Below are 26,218 nucleotides of genomic sequence, written 5' to 3'. Positions count from 1 at the left end.
TTTCCCTAACTGGCCACCTACATTCCTTCACTAGCTGACAACAAAAAGAAAACTCTCTCACAGGATCCTTACAACTTGGTGCACAAATTTGATCTGTCACTTGCCATAATCCTCTGCTACTGTTGGATTGCTCAACTATGCTCTTTTTTTGTATCTTTGCCCTAACCAGCAACAAAACTATCCCTGTTTGTATATTATGGCATTCTGCTTGATACAGCATCGACTTATCTAATCCACTCGGGGTGGAGGGTTCAATTGAAGGGAAGCTGTTGTTTAGAAAATGCTGGAGTCCATTATTAGGGAAGAAATAGCAGGGCATTGAGAACAACTTAATGTAATCAAGCAAAAAGAACATGGTTTTGTGAAAAGGAAATCACTTTTGGCATTTTAAGAGCTCTTTGAGGATATAATGAGCAGAGTAAATAAAGGAAAACCAGTAGGGATTTTCGAACGGCATTCAATAAGGTGTTACATAAAAGGCTATTGGGAGTGATGTATTAGCATGGATTGAGAATTCATTAACTCACATAAAACAGAGTCTGGATCAATAGGTCGTTTCCAGATTGGAAAGACCTAACTAGTGGGGTATGACAAGAATCGCTATGTCCGCAATTATGAACTATCTGTAATAATGACTTGAAGAGGGGGCAGAGTGGAATGTATCCAAATTTGGCAATGATACAAAAAGAGTGGGAGGACATGCTGCAACAAGGACATAAGAAATTTATTGCTATGGAGTGAGAGTTAAAAACAGGAAAATCTTGTTACAACTGCACAGGGTATTGGTGAGGCCACATCTGCTACTGTGTACATTTTTGGTCCCTGTATTTAACAAGATATACTGGTGTTGGATGCTGTTCAAAAGAGATTTAGTAGGCTGATTTGTGGGATGAAGGGGTTGACTTAGGGGATTACAAATGACCAGAAACTGAACTGGACTAGCCATATAAATGCAAAGGTTTCACAACAGGTCTGAGGCTAGAAATAGTGCAATGAGAAACTCACTTCTTCACTTCTCACTTGCCTGGATAAGTGTGGCTCCAACAATGCGCAAGAAACTTGACACCATCCAAGACAAAGCAGTCTGCTTGATTTGCACCCACTCCCTCCTTCACTGATGCTCAATAGCAGCAGTGTGTACCACCTACAAGATGCACTGCAGAAATTCACCAGAGATCCTTAGACATTATCTTCCGAGCCTATGGCTATTTGCACCTAGAAGAATAGGGGCAACAGATACCTGGAAGCACCACTACCTGCAAGTTCCCTCTGAGCCACTCACAATCCTGACTTGGAAATATATCACCGTTCCTTCAGTTGCATTGGCAGTCTCTCACTATCGGCATTGTTGGTGTACCCAAACCGTATGGACTGCAGCTGTTCAAGGAGGGAGCTCACCTCCACCTTCTCTAGTGCAACTAGAGTTGGACAATAAATGCTACCTGAGCCAGTCTTGCCCTTATCCCACAAGTGGATTTAAGAAAAAGCTAAACAAGTTATCCCCGCACTCTGTTCCTCACCACCCTCTCTTCCACCACCTGCGCACTGTTTCCCCAACATTCCTCCTCCTTTCGCCCTTTGTGTCTCATTCCCCTCTCAACTATCCTTCCTCCTCTCCTGCCTCTCTTCCTCTGCACTCTTCTTTCCCGCAGTATCTTTCTCCCACTCTCTTCTCCCCTCCCACTCTCTCTTTACTCTCCCTCCCTATCTCCTCCTATACTCTCCCTTCCCGCTTTCTCTCTCTTCCAATACTTTCTCTTTCCTCTCTTCTTACTTTCTTGCACTCTTTCCTCCTGCCACGACTCTTTTTCCCTCAACGATGTGTTTTGTTCCCCTGTTCTACCTCCTTCTTCCTGCCCTCAATCCATTACTTTATGCTGCCATTGTCCCCTCAACAGCAAGTATGAGGACCTTTTCAATATACTTGTTACCAAGATTGCTTCTCTCTGCTTCAACCTATGATCAGCTTATCCTCAAATTCCCACATTGTATCCCTCTATCCTCTCCAATTACCATGCATTTCCAACTTGTTTTTCCTCAATGCCTTTCGATTTATTAGCCTACACTGTACTTGTCCCAGCTTGGTGAACACACCAACATTTACAAGCAGCAGCCAAGCTACAAATCTTCACTCAAACCCTGAACTATACCTGTCTCTCCTGTAGCTTTCTATTCAAATCCCTCCAATTTGGTTTGCACCCACTTACATCGGCTTCTTCAAAGTTTTAAATGAGATCCTCTGTGACCATGTTCCTTCACTGCTTCTTGGTGTCTCTAAGTATTCACATTTGTGGCTCTGCTTGCTTAAGGTTACTTCTTTGTTTATGCAGGCATAACCACTAATTTCCCAGCAATTGACTTTTTTTCCCATTTTTTTTCTTACATGCCACACACAGAGTACCTCAGATTCGTTTGCTAGGCTCCACCACCAATATTGTAATGTGTTGCCTCTTGATGATCTCATCCAGAAGCATTGGAGCTGCTTTCAAATGTATGCTAATGACATTATGCTTTACTTCTCCACCATTTCCCTGGAATATTCAAATGCCTCATTGTTGTCACACTCTGAATCAATTAAAATTGCTTCAGGATCAACATTGGGATGATCATAGCTATCACCCTAGGCCCCACCACAAACTCCATTCTCTTATCACAATCCCCATCCCATTCATTACCAATACTTTAAGCTGAGCTTAATTGTTTGTGACTTCGGACTGTTCAGCCATGAGCACTATTTCAGAATCCACATATGTTTGCTTACAGGTAAATTACTTCCATCTCTGCTCTTAGTATAATTCCTTTGATGTTAAAATGCTCATGCATGCCTTTGCATTCCCTACATTTGAATACCATGGCGCATTCCTTGTTTGGTGTCATAGCTTTTCACCCTTGCCTTTTCTGACTAACATTGGTTCACTGTGTCTAAAAATGTTTTCAACAACTCTATAAGGTCTGATTCCATATTCTAACTTTGTATTCTCCGCCTGCTTTATATAACCATATGTACTTTTACAACTGGCTTTTTGTGCATTTCCCTTCGTCCAACATTGATGCTGAACCTTCAGCTGCCCAGGTCATACTCTGTGGGATTCCTTCCCTAAATCTTTCTGTATTTCATTCTCACACTTGTTACTTACTAACCTCATCTAAACAGAATTCTTTGATTTGGCTTTTGGTTAGTTGTCACTTTCCTAAATTCAACATCAAGTTTTTTTCTCTTATGCATTAAGCAAGGACATTCTTTAAACTAAAGGTTATAGATAAATTTTGTTGCACACAAAAGTTTTAATTTTTGTTTTTATTTGTAAATTTATGAAAATTCAGTTAATGAGCTTTGATGACTACATAAGACAATTGTTTTATGATACTTGTCCGTGAAGGAATATTTTTGAAACTTCACACTAATATGTTTTCTCTACTTTAAAGTTGATTTCATTTCTGTCATGAAAATGTTCTTGTAGCATATTTGAAATTACGTGAAAGTTTGTTTTCTTTGGATTTATCATTTAATGCAGAAACAACATCAAATGTTCACTATCTCTTCAGAATGCTTTTTTTTTAGTTGAAATGTCTTCCACATGATTTGGGTAATATTGGCTATGTTTGAAGTATTATTTTGCTTATTTGGAATTTGAATTTAAATCCTGTTAAAACTTTGATTTGCACTTGTTTAGTTTTGTTTTTCTTTAGAATCCCATGGCACTATGTTTATGTAGATAAAACTGTAATGAAATCCTAAATATTGGTTTAAAAGCCTCCTGTTAAAGCAAATGCTCTGGAAGTTAACACTGGATAATGAGGTATTTTCTTGAGTCTGTATCATTTATAACAATTAGAAGTCAAATGTATGCCTCTTTTTTTGGAAAAAAGTCTTTCTTCAGGTTTTTTTTGTATAAAACTTCAGTCATCAAGGATGGCATGTGATTTTATACAGAACGATAGCTTGAAAAGTCCTGTATGCAGTGGTCTTGTGTTCTCATGGGATCAAGTCACAAAAATAAAACTGAAACATAATGTCATTGAAGCTCTTTCAGTTATGGCCATCATTATAAAGTTGGGCTCCTAATAGCTCCAGGAATGACATAGTCAATGCATTCTATTTAAATAAATGTCTTCAAATGAACAAAATAACTATTTAATTAATTGATTTTATTGTCAAAATACCAAAATGCTTTAAAGGAAGCATTTGCTTCTGTATTAATTACTTGGATGGTGTCTTACCATTTTATTGGCTAAGTATGAGTCTTGTCAAGGATGATGTGGTAATTCTTGACACTAACCCAAGTGTAATTTCTCATGGCTTTAATTGCCATTTGAGTCCTCACCACAAGAATCACTGCCTGTTTCTATCACATCTTAGTACACGCCATTCCTGGAACAACTCACCATGCACTAGAATTGACTGGAATTCCTGGTGCTGGAGCCATATTTAAAAAGTTCTCATGCACATGGACAAGCACTATCTACTTGCCCTGCACAATTCGTAACACTTGCTTCAGACATGGCAAACAGGAGAAAATCCTTACCCCTCTTTGTGGGCACAATCCTGGAGGTCCTGCTAGATAGAGTGGTGCACTTTTTCTCTTTCTCCAGGACTAGCAGTGGAGGCCGTGATACAAGACCTTGCCAGAATGGTCCAAGATTGCCAATCATTTGAATCAGTGTCAGCTGTCTGGAGGAATGTCCAGCACTGTAGGAAGAAGTCCAATGTGTTTCATTGCCCTGCCAGCCTAAGTACCAACATTTCTCTCTGATACATCACACTCACCAGTTCTGCTACTGCACCCACATTCCACTAAGGCTCATGCTCTATCACTCTCACTAATGCCTGCAATATATTCCTCAGTCGCCCTCACCCATCCTAAACTACGACACATGAATCCTGTACACCCTCTGCACTGCCTCCTCAATCGCTCAGGAAACTTCCCCACCTGCACCAACAGTAGTAACTGTGACATCCACTTTCATCTTCCTTCATACCTCCCTTTCTCTCATTCCAGGAGAAAACCAGCCCACACTAGGGCAGAAATAGTCAAGGCCAGTGGTGTGCTGCCTGTCAGTTGCTCCTCATCTATATAAGGATAAGATTCTGACTCTAATTGACTGAAGGTCAGTCTGAACTGCTATCAGAGGCTGCACATGACCTACAGTACAGGGATCATCTGAGCAAAGGTTATTCCTCTTGACAGGACTGAGGCCTGCTGACAATTGTAACAGGCTTTCTGGCTTTGTGTCTTTGCCAAATGACATGGCAAGTGTGTAGTAATATGAAACAGGTATCTCTGGCTGAGGGGGCAAAGCGCAAAAAGAGCAAGCCGGGAATCTGTGAGCATCCCAGCAGTCTGAGAGTGAGTAAATGCTATGACGGTGATTGAAGAGTTGAGAGATGCAGCCCAATCCAGTCTGTGAGCTGCCTGTGTGTCCCTGAAAACAAAATCTCCTTGCTACAGCTTTATAAAAGATAGGTGCCACTGCAGCCCGAGGTGAAACATTGAAGTGCAGAAGCATCCTATAAGTGGATAAGATATGTGCCTCCTATAAGTGGATAAGATATGTGCCATGAGGTTTAATAAAGGCTAGCTCATATCAGATCAAGTCCATCAACATGAGGTGCATGTGCTAGTGCCCATGGAGTGTTTCTGAGATGTCAGTGCCTGGTATACAACACAGGTCTTTTGGACAAAACAGCAAGTTGAACCTGTCACAAACTGCTTTAGTTTCCATGTGCCATTTTCCTAATGGCTAGTTTGTATGGAAAATTTGGTACAATTGCAACCAGTGTCATGTTGGACTGTTAACCAGCCGCCTAACTAGCAACAAAGACAATGAATTGGGAAGTTGCAGTGAGATTACCTCTATGTTGAGATGACCTATTCACCATAGCTCATGTTGCTCATGGCCTGGTAAGACTCCATCCTCATATCTCTACATGATTGCTTCATAGAACTGCACAAATTGAAGATTTAATCGTGAGGATTATTTCTGTTCAGGTTTTTAACTTTGTTTATGATGAAAGCATTTATACATTTGTATATGGTTGATGGAAATGAATGATTTGTTATGTAAAGCCCTGTTGGGAAAATAGTCACGACAAATTTGTAATAGTTTTATCTTTACCGAAGTATTGACTGCGCTATCAATAAACTCTTCTATAGAACTTGCTTTAAAAAGATGTTTATTATCACCGTGCATACCAGCTAGTATTCTGGTACTGAATAATCTGTTATGATTTGATCTGTCACCACTTCTGATCCCTTTATTCAAACAATTTCTTTATTTTTTTTCTAGCCAATTACTGATTTAAAATATCAACAATATCTACTCCTATTTCCTCAGAATGGCTGCTCAATAAAATTGTTGCAATTTCTGAATTTTAAAAATATTCATGTGTAGTAAATTCACCATCTTACCTCTAAGGATCAATGCAAATCATGATTATAAAAGTTGATTCCTCCTTGTTAAAATTGACGGAGGGAAAGCTTTGAATGCAAACAGGTGGGAACAGAACTTTTAGTTATGATTATAGTTTGCTATTTTGGAACTTGAAAAGAAATCCATATGGGGTACAACAATTTGTAAGTGTTCCAAGCACAATACCTCTTTAAAGTAGCTGCTGCCTAGGCAACAGTTGTTTGAGTGAATGACTCCCAAGATCTTATACACCTGAAAGTTAGTGCCATGGTATTCTTGTTTTTACTCTATATATAAAAAGGAAATAATCTCTTAGTCCAGTTTGCAAATAAAAGAATATGTCATGCTTTTTTAAAAAAATTGTTTTCTTATTAATTTGCATGAGAATTTGCGTGTCTTTTCATAACTTTTTTTTAAAATACATTTGTTTTTACTTACATATCTGAATGAGTATTCACTTTCCTAGGACTTTCACAGCAACTATACTCCTTCTGCATTTTTACTAATTAAGGGAACTGGGACATGGTATGCTTGAATGATATATCTATAGGAACATACTTGATTTAGGCTGTTGATACAAAGTAGAACATGTATATTAATCTCATCTTTTGCAACATAAAATTACCAAATACAGAAATATGACAGTTTATTTATTGCACATCCATAAGTTTTAAACTACTGTAAGATTTAACCTTAATTATTACCTGACATATTTCACCTATAAATTATGGTTACCGCTACTTCTGCGTTATCCATTCTGCCAATTGAGCACGTAATCAGAGGTGAGTCAATGATTATTCCACCTTAAAATAATATGCTCTCTCTTTCATTGTGGACATGATTTTTTTCATTAATTTTAACCAAAAGGAAAAATGAATATGATTGAAATCAAATGAATAATATGGAAACTTTTTCTCACTACAATTTTAGGATGGCATAAAATGTAAATTATAGCCCAGCCAATAAATCCTGACAATAGAATGAAGAAGTTTGATTGTTTCCCACATGATAAGTTGGATAGTTCTCAGAAGTATTGATTGCTGCCCTTTTGTGACATTTCTGTCCCATCAATTTAACAATATTAATAAGTTTTTCGTTAATTATCTGTAATTAAGAAAAATGTCTGCCTAAATGATTTTTATGAATGAAGGATTTAAATCTACTGTCTTCAGTAAGTTGAACATTGTTTCTGCTGAAAAAAATACATCCTTCAGGTTTATTTTAAAAAACACGTGTCTGATTGTTTTGGTCCATCTTCATTTACAGGCTTCTCCTTTAAATCCCAAAGAAAATTACTATTGATGAAAAAAGTCTAATTTTTGGCCTGTTTACTTTTCAGAAAGGGTGAGAAACAAAATTGTCTAGCAGGTAGACATTGATAGCACAGTGTGGAGCTGGAGGAACACAGAAGGGTCCCGACCCGAAATATCAACTTCCCTGCTCTGCTGATGCCTAGCTTGCTGAGTTTCTCCAGCTCCACACTGTGTTATCTCTGACTCCAGCATCTGCAGTTCTTGCTATCTCCTAGTAGGTAGATATTATTTTCCTCAAAGTATTAGGTCAGCCTGCCTCCATGGCCAACTTGCAACAATGATCACTGTTTCTTACAATTGACATCTCTGGTTTTGTACTGGATTATTATTGTTCAAGATTTTCGACTAAGAAGGAAGTGAGATATTCAGATGGTACAAAGAAATGTCAAGATGCTAAACAAATAAGCAAATGCACCCCTGTGTCTGACTGTGAATATTGTAATTTCTGATGTTAGCATACTGCGGTAATATTACACCTTACAGAATTTTTTGACAAGTTGTTTTGCTGATAATAATTAAATTTGTGGATATCTAACTGTGGTTTAATCATTTTATTGTAGGCACAGCCACTTTAGTGAATGCTGAAGAATTCAATGGTGAAGAATATCTTTGATTAAAAACATGGAGACAACAGAGTTACCAGAATTCTTCCTGTAAATTATGGTAGCTGTAACTGTAAAACAGCTTCTATTCAGCGGAGGGGCATTTGGATTCTTCAGTGTATAATTCAGCCTCCTGTGATGAAAATCTAGAACTTAATAAATCATTTAAAAGATGGTTTAATTTTACGTCTTGAACAACAGTAACTATATCTACAAACTGTGTACCTTGGAAAAGGGTGACAAGGGGAAAGCATGGATCAGACTAAGACCAGTAGGCCAGTGCTGGATTTTTAATACAAGAGCTGACTAACAAATCCAGTGACCTAAATAAGGTCAAGAATATTACTGTGCATAACTTGATGAATGCAGCCAAGTTGACAGCTGCATTCTGACTCAGACATGCAAGTAGTAGATAAAGATCACATCTTTGTCAAGAATTTGAATGAGACACTAAATTATTGGAATAGTAGAACTGACAGTTGTACCAAATTTTATGCTAATCTTCCTGAGAAAAATCTCTTTCTGGCATCCCATCTCTATTCACTGGAAAGAAAAGCCTGAGATAAAATGATTAGAGACCATCCTAAATTGTTGTAGATGATGCAAGTATATATCATGTCACTCCAAGTCCAAATGTGTGTTATCCAATATAGATTTTGATGATTGCAGAATTTTTAGCAATTTGTTTACCATTTTCACCCCAAACCTGCCCCCTCCAATAATCCAAAATCCCAATTTAACAAATATGTTTTGTATCTCAGAAGGCTTTTTCAAACAAGCTATCATTTTGATCAGAAGGTGAATGCAGCAAGTGTATTTTTATATTTCACCACAATTTTAAAGAATGTTTCAAATAATTGTAACACCTTTGCTAAAAACTTGGTTTGTTTCGGTTGAAAAACACCTGGAGTAGTCAGAGATTACATTTGTTTGTGCTAGGTACCTGGCATAGTAGTTTGTTTGGACAGATTCTTGGGTAATCCTTGCTGAGTGTAATCTTGTGGTTTGATGATCTTAACGTCCTAGATGTTAAGGCATTCATTAATACTCAAAATGTGAAAACATGATCAAAAAGATTTTACAGCACAGAAAGACACCCTTCAACTGAACATATCTGCACTGATCATTGAACATCCATCTATTCAAATCCCATTTTCCAGCACTTGGCCCATAGCCTTGTATGCTATGGCATTTCAAGTGCTCATCTAAATAGTTCTGCAAATTCTTGAGGGTTCCTGCCTCTACTATTCTTTCAAGCTGTGAGTTCCAGAGACCCATAACTTTCTGGATGAAACAAAAACCTCAAATTCCCTCTAAACCTCCTGTTCCTTACCTTAAACTGTGTCCCCTATTTATTGATACCTCTACTAAGGGGAAATGTTTCTCCCTATCTATTCTGATTCTGTCCCTCAGAACTTTGTACACCTCAATCATTTCCTCTCTAAGCTTTCTCTGCTCTAAGGAAAACAACTCCAACCAATCTATTCTGTCTTCATAGCTGAATCGCTGCAGCTCAGGCAACATCCTGGTGAATCTCTTCTGCATCCTGTTGAGTGCATCATATCCATCCTATAGTGTGGTGACCAAAACTGCACACAGTACACCGTCTGAGGCTTAACTAACATTATACACAGCTCCATCATGCCCTCTTTACTCTTGTATTCAATTCTTGAATAATAAAGACAGGTATTCCATATATTCTGCTGCTGTTAAGGATCTATGGACATGCACAGCAAGGCCCATTCGATGCTCTGTACATCCTAGGTCCTACCATTCAATGTGTACCTCCTTGCCTTCTTGGTCCTCCTAAAATCCATTACTTCACACATTTTTCTAGATTAAATTTCATTGCCCCTGTTTAGCCTATCTGACGACCCTGTTTATATCATCCTGTAGATTAAGGCTTTCCTCCTTACCACACCACCAATTTTTGTGTTATCTGCAAATTTACTGATCATACCTCCTACATACTTGTCTAGATCACTAACATACAAAACAAACAGCAAAGAACCCATCATCAAACCCCGTGGACAGTGGCTTCCAATCACAAAAAAAATCCTTCGATCATCACCCTCTGCTTCCTGCCACAATGGTGAGACTCAGAATCTTTGTTTGTAGATCTCTGGATTATTAGTTTCTTGGATTTTCTGGATGCTTAGAAGTTCTCCTAATGACACAGAGCCATTTGTTAATTTAGTTTCTGAGCTTTAAGGGCTTGCTTTGGGAGGTGACATTAGCTAATATTACATTTAGACTTTGTGATTGCAACTACTACCACCTTCTTACTTTCAGAAATTGCGGGTCGAAACATAGTTCTACAATTATCATATCTCACCTCCATTTGTACTCATGCTGCAGAATACAAAAACATAATTACTTTATAAAATTCAGTTGCATAAACACTTGTTGCTGTTAAGATAACTGCGTAAATAAGTATAACGATTCGCAAAACAAAAAAGTTAGATAAATAAGAAAATATTGAGAAATAAGGTAACCAAAAAATGAATTATGAGGTATTGGAAGTCTTGAAAGAATAAAAGGTAGGGCACAAAATGTAATAAATCTGTTGATAAAATCCCCAGGATACTATTATTATGCATCATCAGTGGGAAATCACACGTGATAATTATAATATATTTATTCTGTACCTCTACATCTGTTTCAGATTCACTAACTTCCTGCATACCATACAAGCAGTTTCTCTTTAACTACCTCTCTAATAACGATAGGTGTTGTAAATCAGTATATAATTGCACAAAAAAAGTTATAAAGAAAAGTAAGATAGATTATGAGAGTAAACTAGCTCAGAATATAAAAACAGGCAGCAAAAGTTTCTATAAATATGTAAATTGTAAAAGAGTGGCGAAGGTAAACATTGGTCTTTTAGAGGATGAGAAGGCCAATTTAATAACTGGGAATGAGGAAATAGCCGAGACATTAAACAGTTATTTTGTGTTGGTCTTCACAGTGGAAGACACAAATAACATGCTGAAAACTAATAGCTAGAAGGTTATAGCAGGTGAGGACCTAGAAACTATCATTACCACTAAGGAGGCAGTGCTGGGCAAGTTAATGGGGCTAAAGGTAGACAAGTCTCCTGGCCCTGATGAAATGCATCCCAGGGTACTAAAAGAGGTGATGGGAGAAATAGCAAATGCACTAGTAATTATTTACCAAAATTCACTGGATTCTGGGGTGGTTCCCGCAGATTGGAAAACAGCCAATGTGACGCCACTGTTTAAAAAAGGAAGTAGACAAAAAGCAGGTAACTATAGGCCAGTAGCTTAACTTCGGTAGTGGGGAAAATGCTTGAATCTATCATTAAGGAAGAAATAACAAGACATCTGGATGTAAATTGTCCCATTGGGAACACCCAGCAAGGGTTCATGAAGGGTAGGTCATGTTTAATTAATTTGGTGGAATTCTTTGAGGACATTACTTGCATGGTGGACCATGGGGAACCTGTGGATGTGGTGTATCTGGATTTCCAGAAGGCATTTGACAAGGTGCCACACCAAAGGCTGCTACATAAGATAAAGTTTCATGGTATTGCAGGTAATGTATTGGCATGGATAGAGGATTGGTTGACCAGTAGAAAGCAAAGAGTAGGGGTAAATGGGTGTTTTTCTGGTTGGCGGTCAGTGGCTAGTGGTGTGCCTCAGAGATCAGTGTTGGGACCTCAATTGTTTACAATTTACACAGATGATTTGGAGTTTGGGACTAAGTGTGGTGTGTCAAAATTTGCAGATGACACTAAGGTGAGTGGTAGAGCAATGTGTGCAGAAGACACTGAAAGTCTGCAGAGGGATATTAATAGTCTAAGTGAGTGGGCAAAGGTCTGGCAGATGGAGTACAATGTTGATAAGTGTGAGGTCATCCATTTTAGTAGGAATAACAGCAAAATGGACTATGTTTTAAATGGTAAAAAATTGTAGCACGTGCTCTGCAAAGGGACTTGGGTGTCCTTGTGCATGAATCGCTGAAGGTGGGATTGCAGGTGCAGCAGGTGATTAAAAAGACAAATGGAATTTTGTCTGCCATTGCTCAAGGGATGGAGTTTAAAAACAGGGAGGCTATGCTGCAGCTGTATAGGGTCGTGGTGAGGCCACACCTGGAGTACTGTGTGCAGTTTTGGTCTCCTTACTTGAGAAGAGATATACTAGCACTGGAGGGGGTGCCGAGGAGATTCACTCGGTTGATTCCAGAATTGAGAGGGTTGGATTATGAGGAGAGACTGAGTAGACTGGGATTATACTCATTGGAATTCAGAAGAATGAGGGGAGATCTTATAGAAATATATAAGATTATGAAGAGAATAGATAAAGTGGAGGCAGGGAGGTTATTTCCGCTAGCAGGTGAAACTAGGACTAGAGGGCATCGCCTCAAAATAAAGGGAAACAGATGTAGGACTGAGGTCAGGAGGAACTTCTTCACTCAAAGGGTTGTGAATCTGTAGAATTCCCTGCCCAGTGAAGTGGTTGAAGCTACCTCACTGAATGTTTTTAAGGCAAGGCTAGATAAATTTTTGACCAGTAAAGGAATTAAGGATTATGGTGAGTGGGCGGGTAAGTGGAGCTGAGTCTCAAAGATCAGCCATGATCTTATTAAATGGCGGGGCAGGCTTGAGGGGCCAGATGGCCTACTCCTGCTCCTAGTTCTTATGTTCTTATATTACAGGAAAACCTATGTCTATAGCAGTTTTTCACCTACCACCAAGATGATGGATAAGATTGTTGGAAATTGGGAGAAATGAGTGGTGATTTCAGTCACAAACTGTTTTCAGCAGACATGGGGTAACGATAGTTCAGTTTCATTCTAGCAAATGTCAAAAATCCTCTTTCGCAATGGTACCTTGTCATGAACAGAATTAAAGCTTTGTCAGCCATGACAGCTGCAGATATACTGCTTGTATTGGGGGTTCTTGTGGCGTAGGGGGAGCATTCTTACTTATGCAGCATAGGTGTGTCATAACATATCTGAACAGGTTGATTAAAAATATCTGCTTTTGGATACAAAAATCTGTCAGTTGCTTTCGTTGGAACTCAATCTTGAGTATGCTACTGGTTGTTATGTCAGCGAGGCTCTCTTGTTTTTATAGTCAGCTTGTGTGACATAGAAATTACAGGAAAATTTGAGAAATGGTGGCATTCCTAGGTGTTTTTGTTGTCCATTTGTGGGGGCACGGAAGTAATCATTTAATTGCTATGCTAGTTCAGTCATATAAGACCATAAACAATAGGAAGGAGTAGGCCATTTGGTCCCTTGAGCCTGTTCCACCATTCAGTAGGATCATGATCCTATATTCCTCATGTCCACTTTGCTGCATTTTCCCCATTACCTGTGATTCCTCCATTGATCAAGAATCTATCTCAACATATAGTGCTTGATATCACCTATAAGGCTATGCAAAGTTTAGCTCATTAGTGATCGAGAATTTCTGCAGGCTTGAAAATGTTTCAGTATCATTTTCTACACACAGTGAGCTCAAAATTCCTGCCTTTTATTAATGGCCTCAGTTTTATCAAGGACGTTTGAATATTGGCGTGCTCAGCCCTTGGAGTTATATATTTAACTTGTTTAGGTATAATACGTATCTGACAGGTAGCCAAAACAAGAGAACTAAGGTGTGTCAAGCAGACTTGCAAAGAGGAATGCTTATACAGAATAACTAATCTCTGAGTGAAGTTCAAGTTTTACTTCTAGTATACCAATGAACATCATATGGAGCAACACATTGACCTGTTTACTTCCTGTCGAGCGGAAAAAAATATATGTAATTGAGGGACAAGTTTTTAGACCGTAAGGTTAAGGAGCAGAACTAGGCTATTCGGCCTATCAAGTCTGCTGTGCCATTCGATCATGGCTAATATATTTCTCAATCTCAGTCTCCTGCTTTCTCCCCTTGATCCCCTTACTAATCAAGAACGCATCTATCTCCGTCTTAAATACACTCAATGACTTGACCTGCACAGCACTGTGTAGCAATGAGTTCCACAGATTCACCACTCTCTGGCTGAAGAAATTCCTCTTTATTCTCAGTTCTAAAGGTTTGTACCTTTACTCTGAGGCTGTGCCCTTGGGTCCCGGTCTCTCCTACCATTAGAAACATCGTCTCCACATGCGTTTTATTCAGGCCTGTCAGTATTCTGTAAGTTTCAATCAGATTCCCACTCAACCTTCTAAACTCCGAATACAGAGCCAGAGTCCTCAACTGTTCCTCATATGACATACCCTTCATCCCTGGTTCATTCTTGTAAACCACCACTGGACTCCCTCCAACGTAAGCATATCCAGCTTTAGACACTAGGCTCAAAATGCTCACAATATTCCAAATGTGATCCGACTAGAGCCTTATACAGCCTCAGCAGTACATCTCTGCTTTTCTATTCTAGCCCTTTTGAAATGAATTGCATTTGCCTTCCTAACTGCCAACTGAACCTGTATGTTAACCTTTAGGAGAATCCTGAACCAGGTCTCCTAAGTAATTTTGTGCATCAGAATTCTGAAGCCTTTCCCTGTTTAGTATAGTCTATGCTGCTATTCTTCCTACCAAAGTGCAAAACCTGACATTTTCCACATTGTATTCCATCAGCCAATTCTTTGCCCACACTCCTAGCCTGTCAAGTCCTTCTATAGCCTCCTTGCTGCCTCAACACTACCTGTTCCCCCACCTGTCTTTGTGTCATCAGCAAACTTAGCAACAATGCCCTTAGTTCCTTCATATTGTTAATGTATAATGTGAATAGCTGTGCCAACACTGACCCCCGAGGAACGCCACTAGTCATTGGTTGCCATCCTGAAAAAGATCCCTTTATCCCTACTCTCTGCCATCTGCCAGTCAACCAATCCTCTGTGCCAGTATCTTGTCCCTAACACCATGAGCTCTAAACTTATTTAGCAGCCTCTTATCAAAGGCTTTCTGCAAATTGAAATAGATCACATCCACTGGCCTTCCTTTATTTAAATTGCTCGTTACATCCTCAAAGAATTCTAATAGATTTGTCAGACATGACCTCCCCTTGACAAAGCTGGGCTAACTCACCTATTTTACCAAGTACACTGCATTCTCATTTTTAATAATGGACTTTAAAATCTTACCAATGACCAAGGTCAGGCTAGCCAGCCTATAGTTTCCTGTCTTGTGCCTTCCTCACTTCTTAACAGGGGGGTTACATTAGCCATTTTCCAGTCCTCTGGCACATTGCCTGACTCCAGTGATTTCTGAAAGATCACCACTAATGCCTCCACACTCTCCTCAGCTGTCTCCTTCAGAACTCTGGGGTGTAGATAATCTGGTCCGGGTAATTTATCCACCTTCAGACATTTCAACTTCACAGCACTCCCTTCTTAGTGATGACCACTACACTATCTCTGTTACCTGACTGTCTTGAAATTCCAGTATGCTGCTGGTGTCTTCCACTGTGAAAACAGATGCAAAGTACCCATTCAGTTCCTCCACCATTTCTTTGTTCCCCATTACTAATTCTCTAGCCTCATTTCCACTCTTGTCTCTCTCTTACCTTTTATATTTCTGAAAAAACTGTTGCAGTCTTCGTATCTGTTCCTTGCTAGCTCACCCTCATATTTCATCTTCTCTCCTCTATTGTGTTTTTAGTTATCCTGCACTGATTTTTAAATCCTCTGGCTTCCTACCTATCTTCAACACATTGAATGCTTTTCTTTTTGCTATTATGCTGTTCCTGACTTCCCTTGTCAGCCATGGTTCCCTCTTAGTACTTTTCTTCTTCCTTGGAATGAATTTCTGCTGTGCCTCCCAAATTACCCCAGAGACTCCTGCCATTGCTGCTCCACTGTCTTCCCTGCCAAGTTTCCCTTCCAATCAACTCAGGCCAGCTCCTATCTCATGCCTCTGTAGTTACCTTTACTCAACTGTAATACAATTACATCTGATTCCAGCTTCTTCCTCTCAACCTGCAGGGTGAGTTCTATCATATTATGGTCACTGCCCCAGTGGTCCCTTTACCTTAAACTCCCTGAACAAGGCTGCCTCATTACACATCATCAAATGCAGAACTGCCTGTTCCCTAGTGGGCTCTACCACAAGCCACTCGAAAACAACTCTGATAGACATTCCACAAATTCCTTCTTTTGAGATCTGCTACCAAACCTGATTTTCCCAGTCTGTCTGCATATTGAAGCCCCCCATGATTATTGTAATAATGCTTTTCTTTCATGTCTTTTCTATCTCTTGACTTACTTTCTTCCCCACATCCTGCCTATTGCTAGGAGGCCTGAACATTACTCTTAGCAGAGTCTTTTTTTTTCCTTTGTGGTTCCTCAACACTACCAACACAGATTCTACACTTTCGTGCTATTGATTTAATTTTATTTCTTATTAACAATGTAACGCTGACTCCTCTGCCTTTTGATAGAATGTATATTTATAAAATTAACTGTTCTCACACCCTTATTCAGCATTTTCTGTAAGTTGGCAAGCATGTTTTTAGTAATAGTACCTCCTTGGTATGCTACAGTGCACCCCTTTGCATTTAGGGTGACTGCTTTCATATGTGTCACCACTCCACTGTCACTCTCTGTCATTCACTCAACTCCATCTGTGCAGATTCCAACACGCTTTGACCACAAAATTCCATGTTTAGTGATGAAGCCAAAGTAATCAGAAATCCCTTCAGCTGTAATTTGATTAAGTAGTGATTGCAACTCAAAATGCCTTTTTATACTGACCATCCTAAAATATACCTTACAGAAATCAAGTTTGTCATACGCATAGATTAATCTGGTTACAAACCAAAATAATTGCTAATAAATATTTGATTTATAAACTTAGTCAGAATGTCATCAGCCATGTCAGTGATACAGGGTGTGACAATGTCACTGGCAATGGTACAGTTTCAATGGCCTTTACAGTATTCTCTCCAGTGATGGTATCAACTACATTTCCTCCTGCAGATGCTATTGGTTCCTTGACTATATAATGAAGCTTCCCTGACCTTGCAATTCCATAACTTACCAGATATTATCCTTCAAGGGCCTTTGTCATTGACTGAAACAGACTGACTCTTCTTCAAAACATTTTAATGGTTTATCTCTATATCACAAATGCCTATGCTAAAGAATGCACCTTTCCACTAGACTATGTAGTGGCTGAGGATAATCATTGGGTGTGGTTCAAGTGAGTCCACTCTCAATGTATTTTCTATCAGATTTAAGCTTATTTTATCTGTTTTATGTTGATTATTGTTTTGCTTCACAAGTCTAGACAGGAGCACAGACATGGAATCAGTCATTACTTCTATGGTGTCCACTGTAGTCCTATTGTAGCTTGTAGTTTCATTCTTATTTCTGGTGACTCCCTGTTTTTAGCCATCTCTCCATTTTGAAGGGTTATGCCCTCATGTACCTGAATTACTCTGTACAACTGGAAAAGTTACAATCAAAAAGCCTCAAAGGAACAAACAGTTTGATGAAATGTTTTATGCTCGTCAGATACAAACAGTACACTAATTGATAATGTTTGTATTAATTGTATTCATTGGTATATTTGAGAGTAAAGTTAAATATTGTAGCTAAATTTCAAGAAAATGAGGCTAATTGCACAATTTTGACAGCATGGTAATGAAACATTTTCCAGTTAATAGATGCATGGATGAATTTAAAACAAAGTGTTAAAACAATTACAATTTCCCTCAAGTAACCCCTACAGTCATCTGCTGTAGCTCCAGAGCTGCTAAAACCCCACTTTGGGACCACTGTTCTTATGAAAAGCTTAATTGTGTTTCTCATTCCCCTGAAAGTTGAATTTTCCTCTGTTGCAGTACAATTCTTTTCTTATTTAATATATTTTACATGACAATAAAGAGGATTTAACTTCTGCTTTTTGCCCCCACAAAAAGGATCCAAAAACAGTAGATGGTTATCAGAATTCAAAAAGTAAACCTTACCAGAGACTCACTCACATCTCAAATCTTTGGATGCTTGACCATAAAAGTGGGGTGAGAAATAGTTAATAACCTAGCTGTACAGAGAATAATCTATGAGAAAATGTCAAAATTGTCATAATCCCAGGTTCTGGGTTTACTGTGCAGAGTCACCTGTCTTTACCTTGCCATTTGCTAGGATTTATAAATAAAGACCACAATTAGAACTGCCTCTGCCAATGAGAGTCAATGCTGCCTTAAATTAGAAATGTCTTTGGAGGTATTAGCAGAAATTGCTCACTGATGATGCACAAATTAGACATAATTTATAAGTAGAACCCAAAGGAATTCACCACTTTAATTCATTGCCTCTCCTTTATCCTTTTGACCTGTTCTTTTTTTTATGATTTCAATAGTGCATTATATTGCCCTTGCTTTACCTCACAAGAAACTGACAGGTTTACGGTGCATCAAAGCACAAAGTTCATGTAATCGCTCTTGGGGCAGTAAAGGTTTTTATTTCTCCACAATAGTTGTGCCATACTAAATATCAAATTGCACACACCATTTATAACCTGCTGGAAGCTCCTTAACTTGAATTCTGGGCATCTGATACATGTTTTGCCCCTACCATTGTCAGCTGTGAAAATATTGGAATTCACTACCTCTCTTTTAACACACTCCCTAAAAACTACCCTTTACCAAATATTTTGGTCACCTGTCACCTGTGAAGTTCCTTCGAACATACATTAAAAATGTTGTTGTCATATGTAGCCTATATACAATAAGAACTTAATTTGTATGAAGTATCAGCAAAGAATTCTGATGAAAGATCATCAATTTGAAATGCTAATTCTGTTTCTTTCTCCACAAATGCTGCAGTTCTGTTGAGGCATTTACATTTATTTCTTTGACAAAGAAAAATATCTGAAGGCGCTACAAATGTGTAAAGGTATGCCAAGCTACAGGAGGACAGTGATAAAAAGAGGTGGGATTCAAGGACAGAAAGGTGAGATACAAAACAGTTCAGGAAAGCATTATCTGAGCATAGGTCAGTTGGTAACTAAAGGGACAGCTACCAATTGTGGGACAAAAGGAATCATATTGTACACAAACAATGTTCTGGCATACATTCACAGGGTGGATTTTTTTTCAGTGTGTAAATCTGAGATTCATTTTATGAATATGATGCATGTTTTCTTGGGAATTCTCACAACAAATATCTTGAAACACTATTATGCACCAGCATTCTGAGAGAGAATAAACAATATATGGAAAGATAGAATGATTGACTGTCTCTTGTCCCATTTTAATAAATGAGTTGTTATATCTCTTCAAAGGTTTAAACCAAGTGTTTTGACATTATTGTGTGCACAATCTCTTTACTTTACAAACTATTCTTAATTGCTTTCATTGTGGTCTTGGTTAGAGCCAGGATTTACAGTAAAGGGATCTCATCTCCAGAGCAAGTATTCCCTTTGAAGTTATATTCTTCTGAAAGGAAGGAAAGAACAAACATCAAATTGCAATCATCTATGTATGTAGCCTTGTATCTACGCCATCACAACAAATTATCTTGACCTTATTCTGAATCAGCAGCAAGATCTTAACTCTTCCGCATCTTACTTCATACAGCTTAGCCATTGTTATTTGAAACCTGCATAAGACAACCATTCTTCATGACCTGAATAATCTTTACCATTGTGGTTTTCAACTGGAGAACTTCTCACTGAATCAGACACAATGGATCCTAAATTAAACAGCTAGGGTTCTATTTGCTATCAACTAGACTTGTGTTTTCAGTACGCAAGTATACAAGGAATCAAGGATGCAACAATAATGCTATCGTGCATTGTTGAGAAACAGACATGCATATGCAACATAATGTAACAAGATCACTGAGATTTCACAAATGCATTTGCAGGTGATCAGTTTGTATGTTTGTATATCAGAAATGGTGACAATTTACTTTATGGTTTTATTATTCTATTTTAGGTTACTTTTAGCAACACAGCAAATTTTGTTTTTCATGCACTTTCACTCATGGAATCCTGTGCTGGAACTCAGCTTTCTGGAGCCATCTGCAAAGTCAAATCAAAACCATAAGGATTTCTCTGAGCAGTACAGCAACTTGTCTGTGCCTTTCTGTTTTTGCAACTGCTGGTTAAAGTAAAGCAAATCCACTAATTTCACAGTCCCTCTGTTTTGAATGGGGAGGACAAAATCTTTGCATAATTATCTCATGGCTTTTATGATGGTTCCAGTGAGTAGCAAAACTAGCTAAGATCATTCACACACAATTTCCACTCAAGTGTAATAGACACAGCAATATTATAGTCCAGATCTTCAGGGAATAAAATGATAGTCAAGTTACACAGGATACACCAGAGAACCAGTGTGCTTCATAGAATAATAGGATGTAGGTCTCCACTGGTTGCTAGGTTTTACATCTTGGCCATCATTAAAGTAATGTTTTAGATATTTTTAGATCTAGGCAGCTGACATCTAGGCAGGAACATTATAGCAATATGGCATCAGACTCCTAAATGCCCAGTCTCAGCTGAAAGGCGGAAATACATATAAATCCTTGAAGAGGAATAAAATTCTTCTGAGAGATATTAGATCAAACATAGAAAAATTTCAGCAATGCTTAATATGGATTTGTGTAGTGAGCTCACCCTTCACCAGTAGACATGTTGCTTCAGATATCATTCATGATTTACAAGCTCATAGGATGTTGAATGGAGTATATTTATACATTGTTTCTCCTTTTCTGCTCTTTGGCCACTAGAGGGGCATAAGGGTTATGATGTCATTGTATTTCTCAAGTGATTGCAGAAAAGTGAAAATTCCAGTCAGACTGATAATTGTTGATTTGAAAAGACCGTTTTCTCTTTCTGTAGGATAATGCTGACCTTCATTTGGAAACATTCAATGGTGTCTCTTCATGGTACAGTGTATTGTTGCATTCTGGAAGCTCCAGGCTTCAGGCACAATACTAGCTGGTATTACAATACTTGGTAAAGGTTAATGGTTTAATGATTAAGTAAATGTATAACAGATTTTCCCCCTTCACTAGAACTGAATCAAAACACCATTAGGACATTGAATAGCCAGAAAAAATGAATTTGTGAGGAAAGGGAACACCATCATTCAAGCTAAAATATTTAAGAGGTAACTTGAGGCTATTGTATGAATAAATTCTGGTATTTTAATTTGGGGATCATTACCTATGAGAAATTGTTCCCAGTGATTTTACTTCAGGTCTTTTCTGAAGGAGTACTGTGATGAATGTTCATGGTATAATATTATTTATTTAGGAAGGTGAAACAGTCATTTTTTAAATTTTAGATTCTGAATTTTGAGTGCTCTGCCTCATTGTTTGCATGTTTTAAATGAGGTCTTTAAAAAAAACTACCTTTGAGCTGAATGAGTTTAGAAAACCTTGGGGAGAAGAGGAGATGTATCCTATGACACAGGGAGACAGAGACAGAAATAGGCTTCTTTTTCAAAAAAAAGAATTGTACAGAAGATTAATAAGTGCATAGATTTTGTTTCAAAGAGACAAGCATGTCATCCAAAAAGCTGAAGCCTAGAAGAGCAGTGGTTTAGGTTAGCAGTTAACAGTCATGGCAGACAAAAAGGTATGAGTGACTTAGAAGTTAGTGCAAATCTGTTATACATTTACTTAATCATTAAACCATTAACCTTTACCAAGTATTGTAATACCAACTAGTATCTTGCCTGAAGCCTGGAGCTTCCAGAATGCAACAATACACTGTACTTTTATGAAAAGCTTCTAAAACAAAAGTTTTAAAGTTGTCAGGGAGTAAGGTATTCCACAAGGCCTTTGTATACATGACTTTAAGGAATGCAAAATAAGGTGTAAGTAAGCAATGTTAGCAATTTGTTTAAGGGTCTTATGAAGAGACGTTAATGAAAGAAGATAGCACCAAGTGAATCCATCAATTGGCCAGTGAGAAACTGAATACAGAAGGAGCTGAACAAGGAGCTTTGAAGTGGAAGCATGGAGTTCCTTCACTGAGATCTGAATATCTACAAGGTTGTTGAAGGTAAAAGGTTGAATCTTTATTTCTGAGACTTGTGTTTTTTTCTATTTTCATTAGTTCTCGTGTAAAACAGTTTGTTTCTTTTCTATTTCTGTGTAATAAACATTGATGTTCTTTTGTAAAATTACATTGGCTACCCCTTGTGAATTTATTCATTGACTGAGCATCAGAGTAAATAAAAATAGCAAATATTTTTATGCCTGTCCAGCCAGGTTTTTATCTGGGATATGCTTCATTCAGTGTTACCATCAGCTGGGAGCGTAACAGTATTTTAATCAAAATTAAGTATAGTGTTTTTGTTTTATTTATACGTGGAATGTGGGTTTCACTGATCCATCCCTAATTGCATAGAGAAGTTGGTGGTAAGCAGCTGCTTTGAACCACTGCAATCCTTGGGGTGGAGGGAAACACACCGTGCCTCTATGAAGGGAGTACTACGATGTTGATCCAGTGACCATGAATGAATAGTGGTATTGTGCCAAATCTGGGTGATTTGACTTGGAGAGGAACATGGAGGTGGTGATGTTCCCGTATTCCTGCTAACTTTGTCCTTCTCATGGTAGAGATCACATGTCTGGAATGTGTTGTTGAAGGTGAGTTACTATGGAGCATCACGTACATGGTGAAAGGCATTGGGGAGACAGAATGTGTGTAACTTAACATTGAATTCCTAGTCTATGACCTGTTCTTGTAGTGACAGTATTTCTATGGCTGGTCTAGTTCAATTTCTGGTCAATGGTCTCGGAATGTTAGCCATGAGGATTCAGTGATGATAATGCCATTGAATGTCAAAAGGTATTGGTTAGCTTCCATCTTGCTGGATATTGGCCATTGTCTGTCTTTTGTATGGCTTGAATATTCGCTACTTGTCAGCCCAAGCCTTGATATTGTCCAAGTCTTGCTGCATTTGGATTTGGACTACTGCAATATCTGAGGAGTTGTGAATGGTGCTGGATATTGTGCAATCATCAGTGAACATCCCCACCTCTGACCATATGATGGAGGGGTGGTCATTGAAGAAGCAGCTGGAGATTGTTTGGCCCAGGACATTATCCTGAGGAAATCCTGTAGTCATATCTTGGGGCTGAGATGATTAACATCCACCAACCACAGCAATTTTGTTTGTGCTATATATACTCCAAATAGGGGAGAATTTTCTTCCTCATCACCATTGATTCCAGTCTTGTTAGTGCTCCTTTATGCCAATCTCAGTTGAATGCTAAAAGCAGTCACACTCACCTCCTCTCTGGAGTTCATCTCTTTTGTCCATGTTAGACAAAGCCTGCGATGAGGTCTGGAGCTGAGTGTCCCCATAACCTAAACTGAACATCAGTGACCATAGATCATAGAATCCCTACAGTGTGGAAACAGACCCTTCAGCCCAACAAGTCCACACCAACCCTCAGAGCATCTGACCCAGACCCATCCCCGTATAACCCACCTAATCTACACATCCCTGAACACTACGGGCAGTTTAGCATGGCCAATCCACCTACCCTGGCCATCTTTGGCCTGTGGGAGGAAACCCACGCAGACATGGGGAGAATGTGCAAACTCCACACAGATACTCACCCAAGGGTGGAATCAAACCTGTTCCCTTGGGCTGTGAGGCAGCAGTGCTAACCACTAGCCACTGTGCAAAAACTATAGCATTTTAGTTTTTCTGTATTTTTGATTGTGAAATGAAATGGGCAAAGTACTGTCTTAAAAACCCTGGTTCATAGTAGGGCACTTTTGAACAGCAGGTTACCAACACTCATTCTAAGTGCTCTTTACACTGCTGTTTGTTCAAGCTGTTTATTGCAAATGAGCTAGAGCCAAGAGGTGTGCTTGAAGGGAGATTCAGCTGGGAAAATGTAACTAATTGGTCTGTGAATTGGTGATCAGTTGTCAATGACCGAGGTCTTTTGCCTGCCAACATCTATATGATTGGCTCCTAAATAGTTGAAAACCTTGTTGGTGTGAATTGTAGGGTCAGAATCCTTAAGACTTCAGAAAAGGGCAATGCTGTCTTTCTGTCTACAATAAAAATATCTAAAGACTGAAGCAAACCCGTTTATTTTCTCTCAGCATTGTTTTAAGCTGTTAATTTAAACCACTAAATCAGAGGCTTTATAAGTTACGAACCAGTCATTGTACCTCCTGCAAGCATGTGAAAGTCCCTGGATAAGAGAGATCGAGGAGCAACAAGTCCTGGTAAGCCAAAAGGATCATCATAGCTAACCCAGGGGACAGGGACCATTGAATTGCCTTCCTAGCCTTTCCCTCCAATCATAACACCAATTTTTTTGTTTGTATGTATATGTATGCGATGGGAGGGGTGAATTTTATGAGCAGTTTAGAGTTTTAACTAATAGAGTTTTCTATGTTGACAGTTTGTAGTTGTTTATCTATAGCCTATATTTATTTGTAATAAATGGTCATTCTTTATAACATGGTGCGGGGCTGGATGAACACAGCAGGCCAAGCAGCATCATAGGAGCAGAGAGGCTGACGTTTCGGGCCTAGACCCTTCATCAGAAAAGGGGGAGGGGAAGGGGGTTTTGAAATAAGTAGGGAGAGAGTGGGAGGTGGATAGAAGAGGGATAGAGGAGAGGATAGGTGGAGAGGAAACAAACAGGTCGAAGAGGCGGGGATGGAGCCAGTAAAGGTGAGTGTAGGTAGGGAGTTAGGAAGGGGATAGGTCAGTCCAGGGAGGACGGACAGGTCAAGGGGGCGGGATGAGGTTGGTTGGTAGGAGATGGAGGTGCGGCTTGAGGTGGGAGGAGGGGATAGGTGGGAGGAAGAACAGGTTAGGGAGGCGGGGACGAGCTGGACTGGTTTTGGGATGCGGTGGGGGGAGGGGAGATTTTGAAACTTGTGAAATCCACATTGATACCATTGGGCGGCGGGGTTCCCAAGCGGAATATGAGTTGCTGTTCCTGCAACCTTCGGGTGGCATCGTTGTGGCACTGCAGGAGGCCCAGGATGGACATGTCGTCTGAGGAATGGGAGGGGGAGTTGAAATGGTTCGCGACTGGGAGGTGCAGTTGTTTATTGCGAACCGAGCGTAGGTGTTCTGCAAAGCGGTCGCCGATTCTCCGCTTGGTTTCCCCGGTGTAGAGGAAGCCACACCGGGTACAGCGGATGCAGTATACCACATTGGCAGATGTGCAGGTGAACATCTGCTTGATGTGGAAAGTCCATCCTGGGCCTCCTGCAGTGCCACAACGATGCCACCCGAAGATTGCAGGAACAGCAACTCATATTCCACTTGGGAACCCTGCCGCCCAATGGTATCAATGTGGATTTCACAAGTTTCAAAATCTCCCCTCCCCCTACCGCATCCCAAAACCAGTCCAGCTCGTCCCTGCCTCCCTAACCTGTTCTTCCTCCCACCTATCCCCTCCTCCCACCTCAAGCCGCACCTCCATCTCCTACCAACCAACCTCATCCCGCCCCCTTGACCTGTCCGTCCTCCCTGGACTGACCTATCCCCTTCCTAACTCCCTACCTACACTCACCTTTACTGGCTCCATCCCCACCTCTTCGACCTGTTTGTTTCCTCTCCACCTATCCTCTCCTCTATCCCTCTTCTATCCACCTCCCACTCTCTCCCTATTTATTTCAAAACCCCCTTCCCCTCCCCCTTTTCTGATGAAGCGTCTAGGCCCGAAACGTCAGCCTCTCTGCTCCTATGATGCTGCTTGGCCTGCTGTGTTCATCCAGCCCTGCACCTTGTTGTCTCGGATTCTCCAGCATCTGCAGTTCCTACTATCTCTGATTCTTTATAACATAACCTGGTTAAACTTACATAAACCTGGGCCATGCTTTTTGTTAACCTGGATCTAAAAAGACTGGAAAATTGGAGAATTTTGTGAGCTTTAATAAAATCTTTAACTTTTATGATGATTCCAAGAATAGTGGGACTCAATGACTAGTGC

At 39.4% G+C, this 26,218-nt stretch overlaps 1 protein-coding gene across 1 annotated transcript in view; it reads left to right on the top strand.

The window, feature by feature from the left end:
* The window catches only part of LOC109911791 (synuclein, alpha interacting protein), a 121,428-nt gene extending 112,978 nt beyond the window's left edge, over positions 1-8,450 (top strand). The window contains exon 11 of the mRNA XM_048595131.1: positions 8,285-8,450. Coding sequence (XP_048451088.1) covers positions 8,285-8,299 — 15 coding nt within the window. The 3' untranslated portion in view covers positions 8,300-8,450. The remainder of the gene's footprint in view (positions 1-8,284) is intronic.
* Positions 8,451-26,218: the final 17,768 nt, after the last annotated feature.

Source organism: Rhincodon typus, chromosome 3, assembly GCF_021869965.1.
Source record: "Rhincodon typus isolate 14 chromosome 3, sRhiTyp1.1, whole genome shotgun sequence".
Taxonomy (NCBI): Eukaryota; Metazoa; Chordata; class Chondrichthyes; order Orectolobiformes; family Rhincodontidae; genus Rhincodon; species Rhincodon typus.
The sequence above is the reverse complement of the archived record's forward strand: the minus strand, read 5'-3'. Positions and strand labels throughout refer to the sequence as shown.